Source organism: Solea senegalensis, linkage group LG9, assembly GCF_019176455.1.
Source record: "Solea senegalensis isolate Sse05_10M linkage group LG9, IFAPA_SoseM_1, whole genome shotgun sequence".
Taxonomy (NCBI): domain Eukaryota; kingdom Metazoa; phylum Chordata; class Actinopteri; order Pleuronectiformes; family Soleidae; genus Solea; species Solea senegalensis.
The window spans coordinates 717821-739956 of record NC_058029.1 but is presented as its reverse complement, the minus strand read 5'-3'; the positions used below and the strand labels follow the sequence as shown (position 1 = coordinate 739956).

Below are 22136 nucleotides of genomic sequence, written 5' to 3'. Positions count from 1 at the left end.
ACTTTACGACAGTCGTCGCCGACGTACGGTAACGTAAAGTGCGGCAGATAAGGTAAACATGTGGAGTGTTAAGTAGCAGAAATCAAACATTCTGGTAAGATTATATGACCTTTAAATTTTAAAATGTTGATGATATTCTGTGACGTCATAGTGGGGGTTTCCGTAAACATGAACTACGCGGTGATTCCGTAGCATAGTCACACTTGCTCACAGCTATAAATGAAATTCGGTGTGGATTCGTGTCTTTAATAAAAAAGTCGCATCTAAAGTAGATCAGTGACGTTCGTTCAGCGTTGCTGTCGTGTCGGAATAAAGTGTGTAGAGCCAGAAAACCGCCACATAACGGACATGAACCAAAACCCGTTGAAAAACGTAGAAAATGTAACATTTTCCTTGTCTCGTGTAAAATTGCAGTCGTGTCAAGACATTGTAGTACATCTTTATGAATCAGTCCGATGCCTTATCGAATTCGGCATGCATCCACTCCACCACACATCATTGTTTTGGGGGTTAAGGGCAGGGGATGCTGTTCATTAAGGAAAACAAAAATGACAGTATCGTGTATCTAAACAAGGTTAAAGCCCAAGAGTTCTCTGTAGATGTTTTAAAATGACTACTATTCTCCTTAAAGCATACGTGGTAATTCGGCTTTAACTACTTTGCTACAGTTGCAGTCATTGCTTGTGGTTTAGTGTGCAGGTAAGTGCTGATCTAATATCATCATATTATTATCATCTATAATGTCACTATGCAAAAGGATGTAGGTCAGGAATGTGTTCTCCTGGTTCTGCCTCTGCTTCTAAACCACTGACCCAGTTCAGCACCAGATCTGGACCCGAATCAGACACTGCTAATCAAACAGCAACATGACTTTGAAGACATTTTTGAAACTCGACCTTGTTCCTGCTTTCTGCACCAAAGTCCAGAAAAGTCGGTCTAACAGTGAGATAAAGACGTGAAAGTATTCTTAAGATAAGCAGGCATAGGTTTTATAAGGTGAGCCTTTTGTTATGGGGCTGAAATTAGTTTTTTCTTCATGGTTTATTGAGAGTAAGTGTGCCTTGTCTCCTCCATGTTTCAACTCAATCTGGTTATTGGCACAGTCAGGGGTGTTTTATATTATGAAGATGAAGATTATGTCCCTGATATGAAACTGTGGTCAATTAGTATTAATCTCAGAAACATCTGTGTTGATTTTTTAAAATCTCATCAGAACTAACTGTGATGTGTACATGCTGTTGTCTGTAGATGGAAAACTACACCAAAGCGCGAACGGTGGAGCAGCCATCTGTCTGTCCGTTCCCTGACCTCGCCCCGGACACGCCGGAGATCCGCGTCAAGGACGGCAGCAAGATCCGCAACCTGCTGCGCTTCGCCCTGAGCCGCATGGAGGCCAAACCTCCAGCAGCCGAAGAGACGGGACAACCTGCGCCCAAGGAGGGGGGCGTGGCTGTGGCGAGACAACAAGAACCCGCGAGCCACCCACTCTGCAAACAGGTCATCTTCACCGCCAGCGGTAAAGGCGTCTCCAAGGCCATCACCTGTGCTGAGATCGTGAAGCGGCGTGTTAAGGGGCTGCACCAGCTCACCAGGCTGCTGCACAGCTCTGTGGTGGAGGAATGGGAGCCGCTGGAGCCCGACGCCGGCCTCGACGGCCTCACCGTCAACAGGAAGCTGCCCGCCATCTGGATCCTCCTCTCTGTCGAGCCACTTGACGCCAGAGAACCCGGGTACCAGGCGCCGGGTCGATACGACGCCCTGTGGGCTCAGTCGTCCAGCAGAGAGGAGAGTGGAGGCGTCACAGGACACCGGAGGAAGAGAGGAGGAGGAGGAGGAGGAGGAGGAGAGGAGGGAGAGGGAGAGGGAGAGGGAGAGAGAGAGGAAAAGGCCCTGGGCGTCAGGGAAGCCGGAGCAGAGACAAATGAGCTAATTCCGATTCTTTATAAACTGTGAGCATGAAGAAGTTAGTTTATTGATATTATTATTATGGTTGAACAATTCATTGTTTTGTAAATCCAAAGCAGTTATAAATCGCACAAAGGCTGCGATTTATTCATTCATTTTTATATATATCAGTTAAAATGCAATGCATACATCAATATTTTTAATGGTCATCCTTACATTAAAGGAGTTCATATTTCTGATGGTGTCTGAATTAGTCGGGAACTCGTTTGGTCCACAAACCAAAAAGATTCAGTTTGAGTGAGTTTGGCTGTTCAACTGAACATTGAACTGCCTTCTCATGCAGTTGATAAACCACCACGTTATGTGGTAAGTTTGTATCACTGCGGTCAATCCAGATCTGCAACTAACGATTTTGTTCATAATGGATTCATCTGTTGATTATTTTCTTTATGAAGTGATTAGTTTGGTCCATAAAATGTTTGCACAAACTAATGATGATGTTTCTCAAATGTCTTGTTTTTGTTCACCAACACAAAATGATTCAATTTGTTTTATGGAGCAATGAAACCTGGAAATGTTCTTTTTAATTGCTTTTCAACTGACAACACCAGAGCTACAAGAATTACTACACAATTTCTATAATAGATTGAGTGTTTTTTAATAATTAAAACCAGTTTCTGTGATTTTTCAGCGTCTTAAATGTGAATATTTTCTGGTTTCTTTGCTCCTTAAAACAAAGAAATCATTAAATCTGAATCATTTTGTGTCTGTGGACAAAAACAAGACATTTGAGAAGCGTCATCATTTCCACTGATCGACATTTTTTGGACCAAATAAGTACTGGATTATGAAAAGAATTGTTACTTGTTGATTTTGATCTATTGACTAAAAGTGAATAAATTTGAAAAGCTGAAAAAGTTTTATTCAACATTTATTTTTAATTTAAATTATGGTGTTTTTTTTTATGTCTTTTTAGTTTGCAAATGTGGGTGAAATTGATTTAAATAAACTTATACCACTTATTTTGTCATTTGGAGTCATTAAACCAGTCATTAAATGTAGTCAAATTGAGGAAACCTTACCAACTACAGTATGTATCACAGTTTGTTGTGATGTTAGCATCGATGCTGTTTCAGTGTCTGTTAATTTAATATAGCTTTGTAGCTTCAATAAAATACTTTTATACTTTTATATTCATCTGTTTAACCAAACAAATAAGTAAAGATCCCTGAGCGAATAAAGAGTTTAAAAGTAAATGTCTGAACTTTAATCATCAAATTACGAACCGTATTTAATCGTAAACCCAACAAAAGCTGGATCCTCTGCTCAAAGGTGTAGATCTTCATACTGTAGTTTAGCTCGACGCTGCAGCAGAAATCAGAGGTGAAGTCAGCACCTGTGTGTGTGTTTTCAGGTCTTCAGGATTGTTGTGGTGGTGACATGTTGTGTTGACGTTGATCCTTTTATCTCCTCAGTTGAACTTTCAGCGTCTTACAGGACAAGAGGATTAGATTTTCTCTGCAGCAGCAGGAGGAGGAAGAGGATCAGAGCCGAGCACTCGACTCACAGCAGAGAGTGGAGATGTGTGGACGCCTCCTCCTCCTCCTGCTGCTGCTGGTCCTGGTCCTGGTGCTGGCCCACGGGCTGGCGGTCGACCCACTCCAGGCTCAGGTACGACACCCTCTGCCGGTACTGTGGATGATGCCGGTGGACTCTGGGTCAGGGAGCCAGAACCTGACGGCCGGTGTAGTTTCAGCCATCAGACTGGCTCTGCAGGACCTGAAGAAACAACCAGCACCACTGGGAAACTACGAGATCCAGCTCCACCTGGTGGACTCACAGGTTTGACTCAGACCTGAGGACAGGGGTTCCTGATGGACCCCAATAGATTCCTGGTAGACGGCTGAAAGATTCCTGGATAATCTCCACTAGACTCCCGATAGATCCCAAATAGACTCCTGATAGATCCCAAATAGACTCCTGCTAGACAGTTGATAGATCCCTGATTGACTCTCGGTAGATTACCCAAAAGACTGACAGACGTTTGATACCCTCCTGATGTGGGTCCTGAGAGACCTTGGTACGCTCCCAATGCATTCACAATATTCCTGATTTCATCCTCATTATCCACAAGAGAATTCCTGATAGACTCCTCACACTCTTCAGAGGTTCTTGATCATGTTTGGAAAGTCTTTTGTCCCAAAAGACGCCGCATATACCACGATAGATTCCTGGTATGATCTGTTACCATGGAGACGGTGGGCGTTTATGACTTATGTCGCCTTGTTATCGTCTTGTTCTGCAGTGTGATCCTGCCAAATCACTCAAAGCTCTGTTTGACACCATGTGGGAGGGGCCAAAGTACCTTCTGGTGTTTGGAGGGGTGTGTCCATCTGTGACCACGATCATCGCGCGCGCTCTGCCTGCTCTCAACCTGGTGCAGGTACTGATCTAGTCCACAGGTTCACATCCTCAGACCAGACCATTCAAAGACCAGGCCCATAACCAGAGACCAGGTACCCATTCAAAGACCAGGTCTACAACCAGAGACCATGTACACATTCAAAGACCAGGTTCACAACCAGAGACCATGTACGCATTCAAAGACCAGGTCCACAACCAGAGACCATTTACCATGTAGGCACACACCACTAGACAAAGTCCAAATTCAAAGACCAGGTCCGCACTGATCCATCACCTTGTGTTAACACACGTGTCCTCTGATGTCACAGGTGTCTTTCGCAGACACGTCACCCAGTCTTGCTAACAGGAAGTGGTACAGGAACCTCTTCAGCCTGATGCCGTCGGATCGCGCCGTGAACCAGGCCGCGGTCAAACTGCTGCAGCGCTACCAGTGGGCAAGAGTGGGCTTGGTCACACAGGAGACGCCCCGCCTCTCCCAGGTGATGCCGGTGACCTCCTGACCTTTCCTCTGACTCCACAGTGTTCACGTGTTTAAGAAAGTCTCTGTCCCTGCAGATGAAGACGGATCTGCTGCGACAGCTGCTGAAGACTGACGTCCACGCTGTTTCCACACAGAGTCTTTCTAACGACGTGTGCAGCAGTCTGCGGAGGCTGAAGGTGTTTAAAGGCAAAGTTTGGCTTTTTGTGAAGTGTGGTTGTATGAGGCAGTAATTCATAGTCATGTAAGAATCAGCCTGAGCCCAGAATGTCCGGGTTTAGGGTTCAGGTCCCTCAACAAGAACGTGGTTGAAGTCAGAGCGACTTCCTCAACCCTGATATGGGTTTCTACAATGACGTTCATCATACTAACACTGCTACTTTTGTTCTGTATTTGTTTCACAGTAAATCAGTCGTACACATAGTAATGTTTAATGTATGTTACTACGTTTTTTGTGTGCGCAAAATGACTTATTGACTTACTGATTACTGTTATTAACTGGTATTCATGGCCCAGGGAACATGTTTTCCCAATGTAAGTAAAACACGGCATCATTCTCAGTGAAAACAAGGCTGCCATCGGGAAAACAAGAAAAAACAAATTTTAGCCACTTAAAAGACTCTGAAAATGAAGTTTGTAAACCACTCACTCTCCCACACCAAACCTCATAGAGAAAATCAGTAATTTTAACATTACACACACAGGTGTTGTTGATCCACTGCTTCCTCCATCATTAAGTTTAAATGTCTTATTTTGATGAATTCAGTGTTTGAAAACCTTTGTTCAGATTGACCTCAGTGACACAAAGTGACCACACGAGGCAGCAGACGACCAGCAGCTCCTGTGTCCCCGCGAGCTAAAATCACTGATTTTTTCTATGGACTTTGGTGTGGGAGAGTGAGTGGTTTACAAACTTACTCAGTTTCTTGTCTAACAATGAGATAAAGACGTGAGACGTTCTTGAAAATATCATAACAGAAGGGGGCGCTCACAGCACAGTCAGTGCTGATTACCCACACAACCACACTTAAAAAAAACAACCAAACTATTCCTTTAAAATGACAGCGTTTGTGTCGCAGGATCATGACGTTCACATCGTCATCGCACATGTTGAGGAAGATTTAGTTTCTGAGCTTTTCTGCTGCGTAAGTTCATCACATCATCATTCATTCATTCATTCATTCCCTTAAACATTAGCACATGTTTGATGATGTCATCACCCTCAGGTTTACAGGCTGAACCTGTTCGGACCACAGTACCAGTGGATTGTCTTCGACAGCGGGACGGCGGGCTGGAGGCTCGGGTGGCGAGCCTCGGCGTGTGCGCTCAACAGTCTGGCGATGGCGGCAGACGGATCCATCAGACTGCAGATCACAGCGCTCGCCAACGCCAACACGCCGGGCGTCTCAGGACGGGTCAGACACTCAGACCACCACTCCAGTCAGTGTGTGAGTGCTGGTGTTTTAACAGTGACCTTTGACCTGCAGACACCCCAGAACTTCCTGGACTCCTACCTCGGACAGCTGGTTCAGGAGGGGTCAGAGGTCAGCCCCCTCCATGCATTCGCCTACGACAGCGTGTGGGTGGCCGCCACGGCTCTGGCTCACGTGATGGAGGTGGTGAAGCGGCGTCAGAAGTACGGCATTCAGAGAAACGTGACGGTCAGTGGCGAGAAGGAGGAGGAGGAAGAGGAGGAGGAGGAGCAGAGGATGTTGCTGGACGCTGTCAAGAGGACGAGATTTGATGGAGTCACAGTGAGAACGATCGCAAGTGAAACACGACAAGAAAACATACATACATACTATATATATATACATATATGTATGTATATATATATATATACACACATATGTATGTATACATGTACATACATACATGTATATATGTATATACATACATATGTATGTATGTGTATATATATACACATACCCACATCTATATGTATAGTATATATTTGTACACACGTTTGTTTTTCAGGGAGAAGTTTGGTTTAGAAACGGAAAGCGAATGTCGACCATTGAGCTGATTCAGTTTCAAGGTGATTTTTACTGACGTTTAAATAGACTATGTCACATGATTTATCACATGTACAGTACAGTGTGTCTCTGTGTGTGCGTGCATGCATGTGTGTGTGTCCTCAGACAGCAGTGGTGTGTTAGTGGGTCTCTTCTCCACGGTCACAGAGCAGCTGCATCTGCACGATCACCTGCTCAAGTTCAAAGGTCAGGAATCAAAACTGAAATCCTTTATTTTGAAAAGGAACCATCACAGGTCTGATGACTTTTATTTTGAAATCTAATCTCTGTGATAAACTGCTCGTTCATATTTTACTTTCATTGTGTTCAGTTTTAAGCTATGACCTTTGACCTCTATGTCAGTGTGAACTGGAGGAATGATGTCACTGTGGTGCTGCAGGTGTGACACCAGCCACAGACCACACCCTGGTACGTCTGCAGCGCCTCCATGTGACCGTCCTGCTGTACTGCATCGTGTCCTCTGCTGCAGCTGTGACAGTCTTCATCACTCTGCTCATCCTCTGCTTCGTCATCATCAGTGGAAGACTCTGGTCAGTGTCTTTGTGTGTGTGTGTGTGTGTGTGTGTGTGAACTCTCACTGATGACATGTCTCTTTCTCTATCTGTCTCACCCTCAGGCTGCTGAGGTCCAGCAGCAGAACCCAGGACATGCTGCTCCTGCTGGGCCTCCTGCTCTCCTCCTCCTCAGTCGTGCTCTCTGGTCTGGACGGAGTGTCAGTGTCTGAGTGGACGTTTGAACTTCTCTGCTCCGTCAGTTCAACTAACGTCATGTTACAAAAACAGAGTTTGAGCAAAATTAACAGGAGGTCTCACTTCATGAAATCTACGTCACTATCTACACACAATATCTTCAAAACATGTTCACATCTTTATCTCACTGTTAGACAGACTTTACCAACAGGAAACTGAAGTTTGTAAACCACTCACTCTCCCACACCAAACCTCATAGAGAAAATCAGTGATTTTTGCTGGCGGAGACACAAGAGCTGCTGATCTTCTGCTGCCTCATGTGGTCACTTTGTGTCACAGAGGTCAATCCAGACTTCCATTTTCTGCTGCCTCCATCACTAAGTTCAAATGTCTTATTTTGTCTATTCTGTATTAGAAAATGGAAGTCTGGATTGACCTCTGTGACACAAAGTGACCACACGAGGCAGCAGAAGACCAGCAGCTCTTGTGTCTCCACCAGCAAACATGTTTTGAAGACATCGAAGACTTAAATTGACGTAGATTTCATGAAGTAAGACCTTTGTTCAGAGGCCAAAGTTTGTGTAGGATGAAGTCATTGAACCGTCTCCACGGTAACCTCTGTCCTCTCAGGTTCGTCTGTGGATGTTGTCCGTGGGTCACACTGTAGTCTTTGCTGTGTTGCTCTCCAAAACATGGACGCTCTACTTTCTCCACAGAGTCAAACAGAAGGTAGATCCCAACACACACCAACACTGCTGTTGAAGGTCATGTGACGTTGTTGTTGTTGTTGTGTTTCCAGCAGCAGCAGAGTTGTCGTGTTCTGCTCTGGATTTTCCTGCTGGATGTGTTTGTTTTGACCTGCTGGCAGATCCTGGACCCGCTCAGACGGGTGGAGTTGCAGCATCGCTCACATGTAAATAGGGTCGGATGATCTCTCGCAATCCAAACCTAACAGGAAGAGGGCGCTGTTCTCTCAGAATTTTCTCTGTGTTTCAGAGCGACTCTGCCGACCCCGGTGTCCTCACACAGCCGTTCTCTGAACACTGCAGCAGCACAAACATGGAGCTGTGGCTCACCGCCATGTGCGGATACAAAGGCCCCCTGCTGGTCAGTGCTGGTGTAGCACGTGTGCAGCCCCCGCTGGTCTACAGCAGTAAATAATAAGTTTGTGTCTTCAGGGTCTGGGATGTTTTCTGGCCTGGAACATCAGGTCTGTGGAGACAAACCGTCCCGGCGTCTCCGGCCGACGTCTCTCGCAAAGCGTATTTGCTGTGGTGGCGTTCAGCGCGTCAGGGGCCACGGCGTCTCTGCTGACGACCCACAATCCTCCTCTTCAGTTCTGTGTGAGCAGCGGCCTCATCCTCAGCTGCAACGTCTTCATCCTGACCTCCATGTTTGCTCCGACAGTCAGAGTCTTCTTTGTTTCCACATCAGTTTTTAACTCTTAACATTTCAACCACCAGTGGAGTGAAGAGTCTCACGCCACGTTTCTGTCACGTGTTGGTAGATTTTAAACGTGTGGATGAACCGTGGCGGTGATGATGATGATGGTGGTGGAGGTGGACAGCAGCAGGATGAAGCTGCCTCAGAGGAAGACGACAAACAGTCGAGCAGGTTAAACAAACAGCTGAAGAGTCGAAACGCACAGGTGAGGAAACAGAAACGATAAACGTGTTCATTTTACGAAGCGTGCAAATCACCAAGATGGACGCCAAATTCAAAATGAGGTCATGGTCCCAGTGGACTTTTTTGTTCGTCCTGGGCTGTGACAAGTTCCCACCAAGTTTTGTGAAATTCGATACAACTTCATTTCGGCTTGCTCCATCTACGGTCAGGGTTAGAACCCTAACCCTAACCCTATAGCGCCCCCTGCCTTTTTAGCTTTTATTTTCTTAGGTTTCAAAATTTAATTTCTCTAATTCTAGATTGTGTTTTTAGCGCCCCCTGCCTTTTAAACTAAGTACTGAGAAAGTTCTTTTATGCTTCTTTGCAGCTCAACGTAGAAATAGAAAGTGTAACGACGCAACTGTGCGAGGCGACCGAGGCGAGAACAAACAACGGTAACAGCGACGTCACAGACGCAAAAAATATCGTAATCCAACAACATCGTAATCCAGTGTCTGTGTTTGAGGACAGGTGAGGTCCGATCTGTGAGCTGGAGCGACGAAGCTCGAGTCTCTGACGATGGAAACTCCCGGAGGAAACGGTCGAGTTCAGACGACGTCAACTCTCCCGAAAAGTGGGTTCACAAACAAACAACAAAAAAAACGTTGTTTTCTTTGTCGCGCTACAGGCTACGTTCTCTTGTAACACGTTTCTGTCATTTTTCAGCTTCTTAAATGTGAATGTTTTCTAGTTTCTGTCATTTTTCAGCTTCTTAAATGTGAATATTTTCTATTTTCTGTCATTTTTCAGCTTCTTAAATGTGAATGTTTTCTATTTTCTGTCATTTTTCAGCTTCTTAAATGTGAATGTTTTCTATTTTCTGTCATTTTTCATTCTTAAATGTGAATATTTCTAGTTTCTGTCATTTTCAGCTTCTTAAATGTGAATATTTTTTCTAGTTTCTGTCATTTTTCAGCTTCTTAAATGTGAATGTTTTATTTTCTGTCATTTTCAGCTTCTTAAATGTGAATATTTTCTCCTAAATGTGAATATTTCTAGTTTCATTTTTCAGCTTCTTAAATGTGAATATTTTCTATTTTCTGTCATTTCTCAGCTTCTTAAATGTGAATATTTTCTAGTTTCTGTCATTTTTCAGCTTCTTAATATTTTCTAGTTTCTGAAGCTAAATGTGAATATTTTCTAGTTTCTGTCATTTTTCAGCTTCTTAAATGTGAATATTTTCTAGTTTTTCAGCTTCTTAAATGTGAATATTTTCTAGTTTCTGTCATTTTTCAGCTTCTTAAATGTGAATATTTTCTAGTTTCTGTCATTTTCAGCTTCTTAAATGTGAATATTTTCTAGTTTCTGTCATTTTGCAGCTTCTTAAATGTGAATATATTCTGTAACAAAGAAATCATTCAAACTGAATCGCTTTGGTTTATGAACAAAATCAAGTCATCTTTGAGAGTAGAGCCGAGCCGAGCTGAAACTGTATCGTGGAAAAGTGTCATTAGTTAAGTTAAGTTAATTAGTTAAGAGAGGATGTGTTGGTCCTGCAATGAAGCTCCTAAAAACTGCAGAAATCCTCCTCATAAGCGCAGTCTCTTTTTCTTAACTTCCTGTCTGTGTGTGCTTCCTCTCAGCGTGCAGCGGCGTCTCTCCGTGCAGCTGCCGATCCTCCATCGCTCCTACCTGCCCGTCATCGGCGGCGTCAGCTCCAGCAGCTCCAGTCTATCTGACCTGGAGCCACGTTACCTTTGAGCCAGTCACATGATATTATTGATTATTGATTCTTTGTGTGTGTTTTAACATGAATGTCCTGGATTGAACGAAACCAAATGAATAAAGCTGAACATAATGGTACGATCCAGTTATTTAGAGGCTCACAAACCAAAGGAAAGTTGTGGTGATTTTATCTTTGTGAAAAACTTACCCGACAGCTGAACTCACAGGAGGCAGAGACCACGATCCACATACTGAAAACATGTGGTGAACAGGCAGGCAATCCAACACAGGTGAGAGACATGGGGGCGGAGCTAACGATCGAAAGAGTGGGGAAAAAAAGAACAAACAAAGACAGGAAGTGAACTACAAAATAAAACCAAGAGTCAACACAAAACAGGAGACACAAACTGAACTTTTTTTTTTTATCTTTTGACGTGTTTTTCTGTCACAGTTTCATAATAAAAGACAAAAAAAATTTTTTTCGAGTTTTGCACAGATGTATACATATACATACATATTTACAGTATATATATATATATACTGTATACATGTATGTGCATATATATATACATACATATATAAATAACATAAACTTGTACGTTCCAGTTACACACAACTCATTGTATAGTCTTTATCCCATCACCAAATATTTACATATTTACACTCATTTTATACAATATTGTTGCAACACTACTGTTCTTCATCCTTATATTTATTTAAAATGTGTATTAACATAAACTAAATAAATAAATAACAATAAATAAATAAATAACATAAACTTGTACGTTCCAGTTACACACAACTCATTGTATAGTCTTTATCCCATCACCAAATATTTACATATTTACACTCATTTTATACAATATTGTTGCAACACTACTGTTCTTCATCCTTATATTTATTTAAAATGTGTATTTTCTATATTCCTTTAAACTGACTTGTGTTTTTACTGCTAGACTGTTCCATAATTTAACGTTACCAAAGAGCAAACCAAAGAGAGAAAAAATTAAATCTAAAAAAACTAAAATAATGTCAGAATCAATCAACGTACAAAAACGTTCACATCACTGTGAAAACACATCAGTGAAGAAAAGGAAAACAGCAGCGACGTCAACAAACATCTGTAAACATTAACTAACTGTGGATTTTCAAATAGTTACGAAATCCGTCCGAACAACAAACACGATCTTTGACCTGCTGCAGAGTGAACACGGGGGGGGGATCACAACACTAATGCTTGAAGACATAATAATAATTGAAATCATAATAATAATGATAATAATAGTAATAAAAATAATAATAAAGAGGAGATCTGTGTTTAGATCTTGTGTCGCCCGGTGACATTCTTGTGCTCACACAGGAAGGGATTTTTTTTAGCAGAGGCAACAGCAACTTTGAGCTACCAAAGTGAGACAGCTGCAAACACAAAGAAGTGTCAGAGAAGCACCAATCAAAAGTTTCACAAGTGAATTCTACTGCAAAACCAACCCCGGGCATTCTTGTCTCTGCCCACCCCTGCTCTACTGCTGCATACACACACACATGCTCCCTCAGTCACGTCTGATAGTTTTGCGTGACAGAATCTGTTTTCAGCTTTAAGTTGAAATATTGGTCATGTCTATTTCATGGCACCAAATCTGGTTTTATTCAGATCACTGTATACACAGACGATCATTGACTCTACATGAAAGTTATCCAAAGATGAACAAGAGTTACGTACTGCAGCTTTAAATTGAAATATTAGTCTCAATTTCTATTTATACAGCACCAAATAAGCAACCTGCATAATCTCAAGTCAGAAAAACGAGCAAAGAAAGAGAGGAAAATCCCTGTTTGTGTCAATAAACCCTGAACACATCGTCTCTGACTTTAATCCTGTCAGCGTGGAAATTACAGACACTGACGTAATCTGGGAAAGTTGAGAGAGAGAGAGAGAGGGAGAGAGAGAGAGAGAGAGGTATTTGTGTGTTTAAACACAGGAGAAGGACAAAGTGGGAGGAGCTTCAGTGTGTATAAAACCGGCGTGCTGTGACAGCAGGGACATGAATTTAGTCCAGATTATAATCTGTCCACCATGTTCTCCTTCAGATCGCTCGTCTGTGTCGTGGCTCTGACTCTAAGTGTCAGTGTCGATGCCTCGTCTGGTGGTGAGTCTCTTTGATTTGTTTATGTCCCAGTTTAAAGATGCATCACAGTGTTTTAATGTTATCTTTCATTTTAGTCGTAATTCTTACAAAATAAAATACACATATGTATGTTATCATTCATTTTAGTAGCTATTCTTTCAAACTAAAATACAACTTTATGTTAGTAGTTAGGGAGCTCTACTGTAAACCGACCATTTAGACTTTTCTTCTTCTTCCTCTGCTTCAGGAAACAACTCTCCTCAGAGCCACAGCTTCGACCTGGCAGGTTCAGACCTGACGCGACTCTATAACTCACCCGTTTTCCAGGCAGATCGGATGAAGAGGCCTCTGGATGGACTGTCCAGCTGGATGGGACCAATCAGCCACTCTGGAGTTCGGTCAGTGCACACACTGAGCTGATGACTGAAGACTTCTTCTGCAGTCAGCCACCAGGGGGCGTTTATGTGTTAACAATGTGGAGATGAAATAAAACACAAGTTGTTTGTTTGTTGTTTATCCAGAGTGACACTGCAGGACGGATCTCAGTATCTGGTCCACAAAGGAGACGGATACGGAGTATCGTCCCAGACCGTCGTGACCAGCGCTCGACACATGAGCCCAAACTGGGAGGTAAGTCTAGTGATCAATGAGCGTATATGAAGACGATCAGTGAGAGTATATGAAGACGATCAATGAGAGTATATGAAGACGATCAGTGAGAGTATACGAAGACGATCAGTGAGAGTATACGAAGACGATCAGATGAGAGTATATGAAGAGTATATGATCATCAGTGTATATGAAGACCAGTGAGCGATATGAAGACGATATGATATGAAGACGCAGAGAGTGTATAAGGAAGACGATCAGTGATGATCAGTGAGCGTATATGAAGACAATCAATGAGCGTGTGTGAAGACGATCAGTGATGATCAGTGAGCTGAAGATATGAAGACGCATCAGTGATGATCAGTGAGCCGTGATATGAAGATATCAGTGATGATCAGTGAGCGTATGAAGACGCATCGATCAGAGTATAGAAGATGAAGACATCAGAAAGATGATCAGTGAGCCGATATGTGAAGACGATCAGTGAGGAGGCTACACGCAGACGCGATCAGTGAGAGTAAACGAAGACGCATCAGTGAGCTTTACATAAGACTCAGTGATACCGTGATGCATATGAGAGTGGATCAGTGAGAGTATACGAAGACGATCAGTGATGATCAGTGAGCGAATATGAAAATTATCAATGATAATTGATAGACAGATTTCACTGTGAAGAATGAAGACCATCAGTGATGATCAAAGAGTGTATAGTCATGATCAGTGCGATATGAAGACAATCAATGAGTCGTGATATGAAGACGAATCAGTGATGATCAGTGAGTGATATGAAGACGATCGAGTGAGCGGCGACGATCAGTGATGATCAGTGAGCTGATCAGTGAGCGATATGAAGACATCAGTGATGATCAGTGAGCATGATCAGCATGTGAGCGATATGAAGACGCATCAGTGATGATCAGTGAAATATCGATCAGTGATGATCAGTGAGCGTATACGAAGACGATCAGTGAGCGTATATGAAGACGATCAGTGATGATCAGTGAGTGTATATGGTGTGGGAGAGTGATCAGCTTTTCAGTGTTAAATAAACTTGTTCTAACTCTTCTCCTCTTGTTATTTTCTCTCTTCAGTCTGTTGCCTCCAGAAATTTCGAGGGCAGTAAGAAAGTTTATGATTTTGTGCGCGAGGGCGGCTCCGACTACAGTCTGCTGTTTAATAACTGTCACCTTGGCTCGCGTCGAATGATGGGCCAGTAGTGAGCCACTGTTACTGAAGTGTCATGTGGTCTTTGTTCCAGCAGAGGGCTCCAGACTCCAGTGTTTATTCCTGTTGTTCATGAAGGTCACATGATTAAATTCAACTGATGTCTGTTTTCACTTGAATAAACTTGTGTTCACACGTGTGTCAGAGTCATCGCTGATGAAGATGGTGAATAAAACAACACTCAGGTGTTTTTAATGATGAACAGTCTTCATTTGACCTTTTTAAAGTTTGTCTTCTTGTCATAAAAACCTGTTACTGAGGATTCTAGGAGTTCTGGAACATTTTCTTCCTCCGTCGTTTGTTCTGTTTTCTTGTGACTTGAACGTAAGTGAGCTTCATTCTCCGCCAGCGTCGTTTGTGCTCAAGAACAAACAACTGCAGGAGGCGATGATGTCGCTGCAATTGGACGGTGTCACGTCCTCATGTGGAGGACAAAGCAGTAGAAGATGAGCACCATTTTAACCCACCATTCAAAAACAGTAAAAAATAAATAACTAATAAAACAGATTCAGAAGCAGTTGCTGATGGCCCTGCTGCTTGCTCATCAGAAGCTGATGAAGGTCCCCCTGGCTCTCCTTCAACTGGACCTCCAAAATATTTCAAAATTGCTCCTGCAAAGACAAAGCTCCTTAGGTTACCAAGCAATCAGAATCAAATTTTCATATCATATAACTGCAGCTGTGTTGCACTATGCAAAATATTCTGAATCTGTTTTTATATTAAACATTACAATATACAGTGTCCCTGTTTAAGCATCTACTTCTGGTTTTATCTCCACATTATACTAGTTCATTCATAAAAATGAAGGTAAATGAGTGATGAGCACCATATGATATAAAGGGAATATGTTTGCATATATCTTGCAGTACATTACAAAGTGGACATTGGCAACTAGCAGTCATATGCAGTACAGGACACTTTTAATGTACAGGTTTGTTCAAATTAGTAAACTACACAAACAACAAAATATATTCTAATAATTTGGCAAGGGGAATTCAACTAAATCAGCAGATTTGTCAGATTTGATAATATTTCATAGCACAGTGATCATTTAAAATTATTAGTACTATATGAATAATCCACTGCTATACTTTTTTTCAATTCAATTCAATTCAGTTGTATTTGTATAGCACCAATTCATAACAGAAGTTATCTCAGGACACCTTTCAAATAGAGCACGTCTAGACTCAACTCCTTCTGACATTATTTACAGAGACACAACAGTACAACCATTAGCAAGCACTGCCTGTTAAAAGGCAGAAACCTAGGACAGACCCTCACTGCTACTGCTACAAGTAACAATAATCAGTCTGATAATAACTGGTTTGATTTATAAAATAGTAGCACAGGTCTATGTTTGAGCCTTTTTGTAAAGCAAACTGTGGATAAAGCAGACTTTATTTGCATACAAACAAACAATCATAGCTCACATTTATCTGAGCCTAGCTGAGGAGCTAGCCAGCATACAAAAGTACAAACTAACTTGTTAAAAAGTTGGCATTATGTGTGTCCCTCCACCCCACATCAAATGCCTTACCTTTGTCCTGTGAACGTTTCTCTGCACCAGACGCATACGTCCGTTTTGATGACATTGTGATTAGCGTCTCCCGTTATTCTCATCACTTCAGTGGAAGATGGGCGGCTGTCAATCATCCTGTCAGACTTGTCGGCAGACGTAACTTACCACATGACACCCCAGCCCAAAGGGCATTTTCCCCTGATTACCCCACGAACACTTACATGCTTTGCAAATATATGCATAATGAATGCATGCAATACATGCAAATAAAGAAAAGGTACTTTTAATTCTCAAAAATATAATCAAATATGAGTCTGAACTTGCAGTTTGGGGGCCCCCTGGTGGCTGCGGGGCCCTATGCAGCTGCATAGTCCGCATATAGCAAGAAACGGCTCTGAAGATGAGAGGTGAGCGATGATTAAAAGAGCGGGAAAACAGAACAAAGACAGGAAGTGAAGCTGAGGGGAAACCAAGAGGAAAACTTACAAAATAAAACAGAAGACACAAACAGAACTTATCTTTTAACGTGTAATGTTTTCGTAGACCTTCCGTGAAGCCTACGGTGGCCTGGAAGTGCAAACCAGTATTACAAAACTTTATTTACAAATTTACAAATACAGAAACAGATTAACAAAACTTGAAACAAATTTACATTTCCCAAAACAAATTTGCAAAATGTGAAACACTTTTACAAACCCTGAAACAAATTTACAAAAGCCACAGTCCTTACGTAAAGGGAATGTCCCAATTGCTGCGAGTGACCTGGAAATGATACCGTGAGCGCTCAGTTGTGACTTATGGAAAAGAAAATGTAAATTTGTTTTAACTTTTGTTAATTTGTTTGTAGTTTTGTAATACTAGTTAACACTTCCAGGCCACCGTAGAAACCCCACTGAAGTTGCACTAATTTTACATCATATGTTTATGAAAAGGATTAGATTAGTTTTAGATTAGCTGTAGCTGTAACCTTGCTTGAAATGCACCAAAAAGTAAAAAGCAAGTTTCAGTTGTACCGAGAATGTCGCGACAAAAGTCAATGCACAGATTTGACTTCACAACTTTTGCGAAAAATCGCAAATTCTCCAAATGATGTCCGAACTTGCCAGACTTTCAGAGTGAAACAAATCTTTAAAAAAATATTCTACAGAGGACAGAGAATATTGTTACCATGTTTTTTAAAAACAAGACAACGCTGAACAAAATGTTAAAAACTAAAAAAACAGGAAATCACAAAACAATAAGTGACGTCACAAAGTAAAGTAAAGCAAGTGCTACTTACTTTACTTTAATTGTTACTCACTTTGTATCTGTTGTGTTTTCATATACAAGATGTTCCAATTGATTTTCCTCTCAAGGGATATTATCTCGTTTTGGATGTTTTTATTTATTTGATTTAATTAAAGTGTAAATGGGAAAGTTAACAACAAAATATAACTAAAATCGAAAAGAAATGACTGAAAAAATAAAGAAAGAAATGAAAAATAAAATAACACCAGAATCACAGATGTTTACTCGTGACTGTGAAAAATAAAGTTCAAATGTCTGTAAACATTAACAAACATTAACAAACATCAGCCAGGGGATTTCACAAAATTAGTCCAAAACAACAAACAAGATCTTTGATCGGCTGCAGAGCAAACACTGGGGAGCAGATCAGAGTATTAATGTTTCAAATAATAATAATGATAATTTAACTAATAATTAAAATAATAAATATTATTAGGATACTTTTGAAACATACATTTTGATTAAGACTTTCAGCTCCACACGACACTCTGTGTTTCTCAGTGTAGCTGTGTTTAGATCTCGTGTCACCCGTTACATTCTTGAGCTGCACACAGGAAGTGATTGTTTTGCAGAGGCAACAGCAAACACAAAGAAGCATCTGATATTTTTGCCTGACCAGTGATAAATCTCAGAACACAGTGATAAACCAGTGATAAACCTCAGAACACAGTGATAAACCAGTGATAAACCTCAGAACACAGTGGTAAACCAGTGATAAACCCTCAGAACACAGTGTAAACCAGTGATAAACCTCAGAACACAGTGATAAACCTCAGAACACAGTGGTAAACTAGTGATAAACCTCAGAACACAGTGATAAACCAGTGATAAACCTCAGAATCCAGTGATAAACCAGTGATAAACCTCAGAACACAGTGGTAAACCAGTAATAAACCTCAGGACACAGTGGAAGACCCAGCTGAAGACCCAGCTCTTCCAAGAGTATCTTCTGTCCTGACCTCCTCCCCTGCACCATCTCCTTCTACACTTCTGGTCTTATCTAGTGGAGTTCTTCCCAAAACTTCTTTTATGTAGCTTTTTCCTCTTTTTGTAAGTCACTTTGGACAAAAGCGTCTGCTTTGTAAGGCACCAAATCTGGTTTTATACCGATCACTGTATACGCAGATGATCTTTGACTTTATATGAAGATGATCAAAATGAACAAATTTAAGTTCAAATATTAGACACAGCACTTTCCGTAATTTTTTGTTTGTGTAGCCATAAATGTGCATGTGTATGTCTGTGTGTGTGTACAGGAGGAGGACAAAGTGGGAGGAGCTTCAGTGTATAAAACCAGCGTGCTGTGACTGCAGGGACATGACCTTGTTCTCCACCATGTTCTCCTTCAGCCCGCTCGTCTGTGTCGTGGCTCTGACTCTGAGCGTCAGTGTCGATGTCTCGTTTAGTGGTGAGTCTCTGTTTTAACGTTTGTTTTTGTTTATATCACAGTTTAAAGCTGCAGTGCGTAACTTTGGTTGACTGTCATTTTTACCAGTTATTCTTACAATATACATATACACACATATATATATATATATATATATATATATATATATATATATATGTGTGTGTGCGTGTTTTCATGTTAATATTTCATTTTAGTTATTTTTAAGAAGAAAATACACATTCATCTTTTCATCTTTCACATGTTTGGATGGACTGTAGGTGGATTTTCAGGAGGGGGATCTTCAGGAGGGGGATCTTCAAGAAGCTGTCCTGTGGAACGCAAATACGATCTGTCAATTTCAGAGTTGAGAGACCTGTATAACTCTCGTGTTGTAAAAGCCGAGCATATGCAGAGGCCGCTGGATAATTGGTCCCGTTGTGTGGGACCTTTGTGCCACTCTGGAGTTCGGTGAGTCCACGTGCTGAACTAATGACAAAGTCTTCTGCAGTCCAGAAGATCAGAAGTCAAAGTTCCTTTATTTGTCTCCTGTTCAATAAAACAGAAGTAGTAAATAACAGACATGTTTTACGCATGTGTAAAACGTGTCTGTTATTTACTTCTAACATATTCCAGAAACAACACGTGAACAGAATCAAACAGATCATGTGCAGTGAACTACTATCTTATTTACTGTCTTCACCAGGTTGTGAATCTGTGTTTATATGTGAACAATATGGAGATTTTTGTTTGTTTGTTTGTCTGTTTTCCAGAGTGACACTTGAGGACAGATCTACGTATCTCATCCATAAAGGAGATGACTTCGGAGACTCATCTGAGACCGTCGTGGTCCAAACTAGACACATGAGCGACAACTGGACGGTTTGTCTAACGACTGTATATTAAAATAATCAATGACTCTTTATGTAAAGATCAGGTTTTATAAAATGTGTTAGAAGGAGATACTGAGGCTCAGCTCACATGTTTTTCATTTATTTTATGTATTGTGTTGTAAAAAGTTATTGTATTTTCTGCACTGAAAAACAATCTGAGACGTGCGATTCATCCATCCATTTTCTACCGCTTTATCCTCCACAGGAGGGTCGGGGTGCTATGCCAATCTCAGCTGATTTAGGGCGATAGGCGGGGTCACACCCTGGTGTTGGAGATCAACAGTTAGTGGCAATAATTTGATTAATAATATAATAAATTGTTCTTTTTTATGGTAATGAATTGTACAATAATAATAATATTGTGATTTTAAAGGCATATATTGATTGTCTTTTCTGTGTTTTCAGGGAGGTGTCCCGGTCACAATTAATATTTGATAATTTTTCAAAATATTTAACAATAATAATAATAATTATTATTATTATTATTATTTTTATTTTATAATTATTATTATTATTATTATTATTATTGTTGTTGTTGTTGTTATTATTATTATTATTATTATTATTAATAAACACATTTTTATCATTCAAATTATTGCCTCTTACTGCAGGGTCATTAAACCATTCACTCTCATACCGACGGTCAATTTAGATTGACCAATTTACACTGCCACCTGGATTGAACTAAGCAAATAGTTAAGGGGTTGGTGCAGTTGGTCAGGTCTAGGTTCAGCAACATTATGTACCCAAAGAGTGAGGTCAGCTGACTACCTGAATATAATGAATGACCAGATTATTCCATCAATGCATCATTTTTTTCTTCCCTGATGACATGGGCATATTCCAAGATGACAATGCCAGGATTCATCAAGCTCAAATTGTGATAGAGTGGTTCAGGGAGCATGAGACATGGATTGGCCACCACAGAGTCCAGACCTTAACCCCATTGAGAATCTTTGGAATGTGCTGGAGAAGGCTTTGCTCAGTGGCCTGACTCTCCCATCATCAATACAAGATCTTGGTGAAAAATGAATGCAACACTGGACGGAAATAAATCTTGTGACATTGCAGTGGCTTATGGAAACAATGCCACAGTGAATGAGTGCCGTAATCAAAGCTAAAGGCGGTGTGAAGAGAGGAGAACCCAGAGAACCCCACACACATGTCGTTATCTCACTGTGAGACAGACTTTTCCAACAGGAAACTGAAGTTTGTAAACCACTCACTCTCCCACACCAAACCCTACTATGGACTTTAGTGTGAGAGAGCGTTTCATTGTTAAATAAGGTTCAGCTGATGTCGAGTGCTTGTTCTAACTCTTCTTTTTTTTGCTCTTTTCTCTCTTCAGGTGAAGAAAACCAAAGTGTATATGGGCAGACACACGGTTTCTGATCTTGTGGATGCGGGCGGCGAAGTCTATAAATTGTTAGGGGCTAACTGTCACGATGCCGCCGATGCAATGATGGACCTGCCGTGACCCGACCATCACTGAAGTGTCATGTGGTCTTTGTTCCAGCAGAGGGCTCCAGACTCCAGGGTTAATTCCTGTTGTTCATGAGGGTCACATGATTAAACTTTAATAAACTCGTCACTGCTCCTGTTTGTGTTCACACGTGTGTCCGAGTCATCGCTGATGAAGATGGTGAATAAAACAACACTCAGGTGTTTTTAATGATGAACAGTCTTCACTTTTTTTAAAAAAACAAACAAACTGAGGATTCTGGGAGTTCTGGAACATTTTCTCTGCGGGAGGCGGCGATGGATCTCGTCGCCAAAACACGCTTGTCCACAAACTCACAGACGTCCCGGTGTCTCCACGGATGACCCTCAGTGTCACACACTGCCTTTAGCAGCAGGGGGCGTTCACAGCCTCATGTATGAACTACATAAACTCTATCTTTAAATACAAACAATGGTTTTTAAATATTATTTTGAATTGAACACATTTTATATAATATTAAAAACCGAGTTCAAAGGTCAAAGGTGACAGTTGCGTTTCTAAAGAAATCAACAGATTCATTTTCAGTTCACGACCTTCAGCGACCACAGGAAACTCATTGTTCTGCAGATGAAACGTGTGACGCTGAGGTGGAAGGTCAGAGGGGGGCGGGGCTTACAGGGGGTGGGGCCCCTGCGTCACACAGACGGCATCTCTGTGACACGTGACCACGGCGGCGAGGAACCAAAGCCTCTCTGAGGTCACAGACTCGTTAAGTGCGTCATCACAGAGTG

The 22136-nt window shown here is 41.4% G+C and overlaps 2 protein-coding genes across 2 annotated transcripts; both read left to right on the top strand.

Moving 5' to 3' along the window:
• The first annotated feature begins 13 nt into the window (after positions 1-13).
• rpp25l (ribonuclease P/MRP 25 subunit-like) lies at positions 14-2405 on the top strand. The gene is given in 3 exon segments (XM_044035082.1): positions 14-94; positions 1249-1842; positions 1845-2405. Coding segments are annotated over 2 exon segments (675 nt in total). The 5' UTR covers positions 14-94; the 3' UTR covers positions 1926-2405.
• A 492-nt stretch (positions 2406-2897) lies between these two features.
• On the top strand, positions 2898-11032 carry LOC122775253 (gamma-aminobutyric acid type B receptor subunit 2-like). Its single transcript, XM_044035081.1, has 19 exons — positions 2898-3747; positions 4211-4348; positions 4638-4808; positions 4885-4986; positions 5887-5952; positions 6034-6222; positions 6295-6561; positions 6785-6845; positions 6949-7029; positions 7223-7373; positions 7460-7592; positions 8163-8261; positions 8332-8445; positions 8529-8639; positions 8711-8938; positions 9040-9180; positions 9526-9592; positions 9669-9771; positions 10781-11032. The coding sequence occupies exons 1-19, from the start codon at positions 3487-3489 to the stop codon at positions 10896-10898; spliced, it is 2601 nt and encodes an 866-aa protein (XP_043891016.1). The 5' UTR covers positions 2898-3486; the 3' UTR covers positions 10899-11032.
• The last annotated feature ends 11104 nt before the right edge of the window (positions 11033-22136 follow it).

What these genes read in the sequence shown, in the direction of transcription:
- LOC122775253 (XM_044035081.1), top strand. Translation starts at nt 3,487, where the DNA reads ATGTGTGGACGCCTCCTCCTCCTCCTGCTGCTGCTGGTCCTGGTCCTG. An exon ending in CGCCGGGCGTCTCAGGACGG is followed by an intron (nt 6,223 to 6,294) that starts GTCAGACACTCA and finishes TTTGACCTGCAG; the next exon opens with ACACCCCAGAACTTCCTGGA. An exon ending in TCACCTGCTCAAGTTCAAAG is followed by an intron (nt 7,030 to 7,222) that starts GTCAGGAATCAA and finishes GTGGTGCTGCAG; the next exon opens with GTGTGACACCAGCCACAGAC.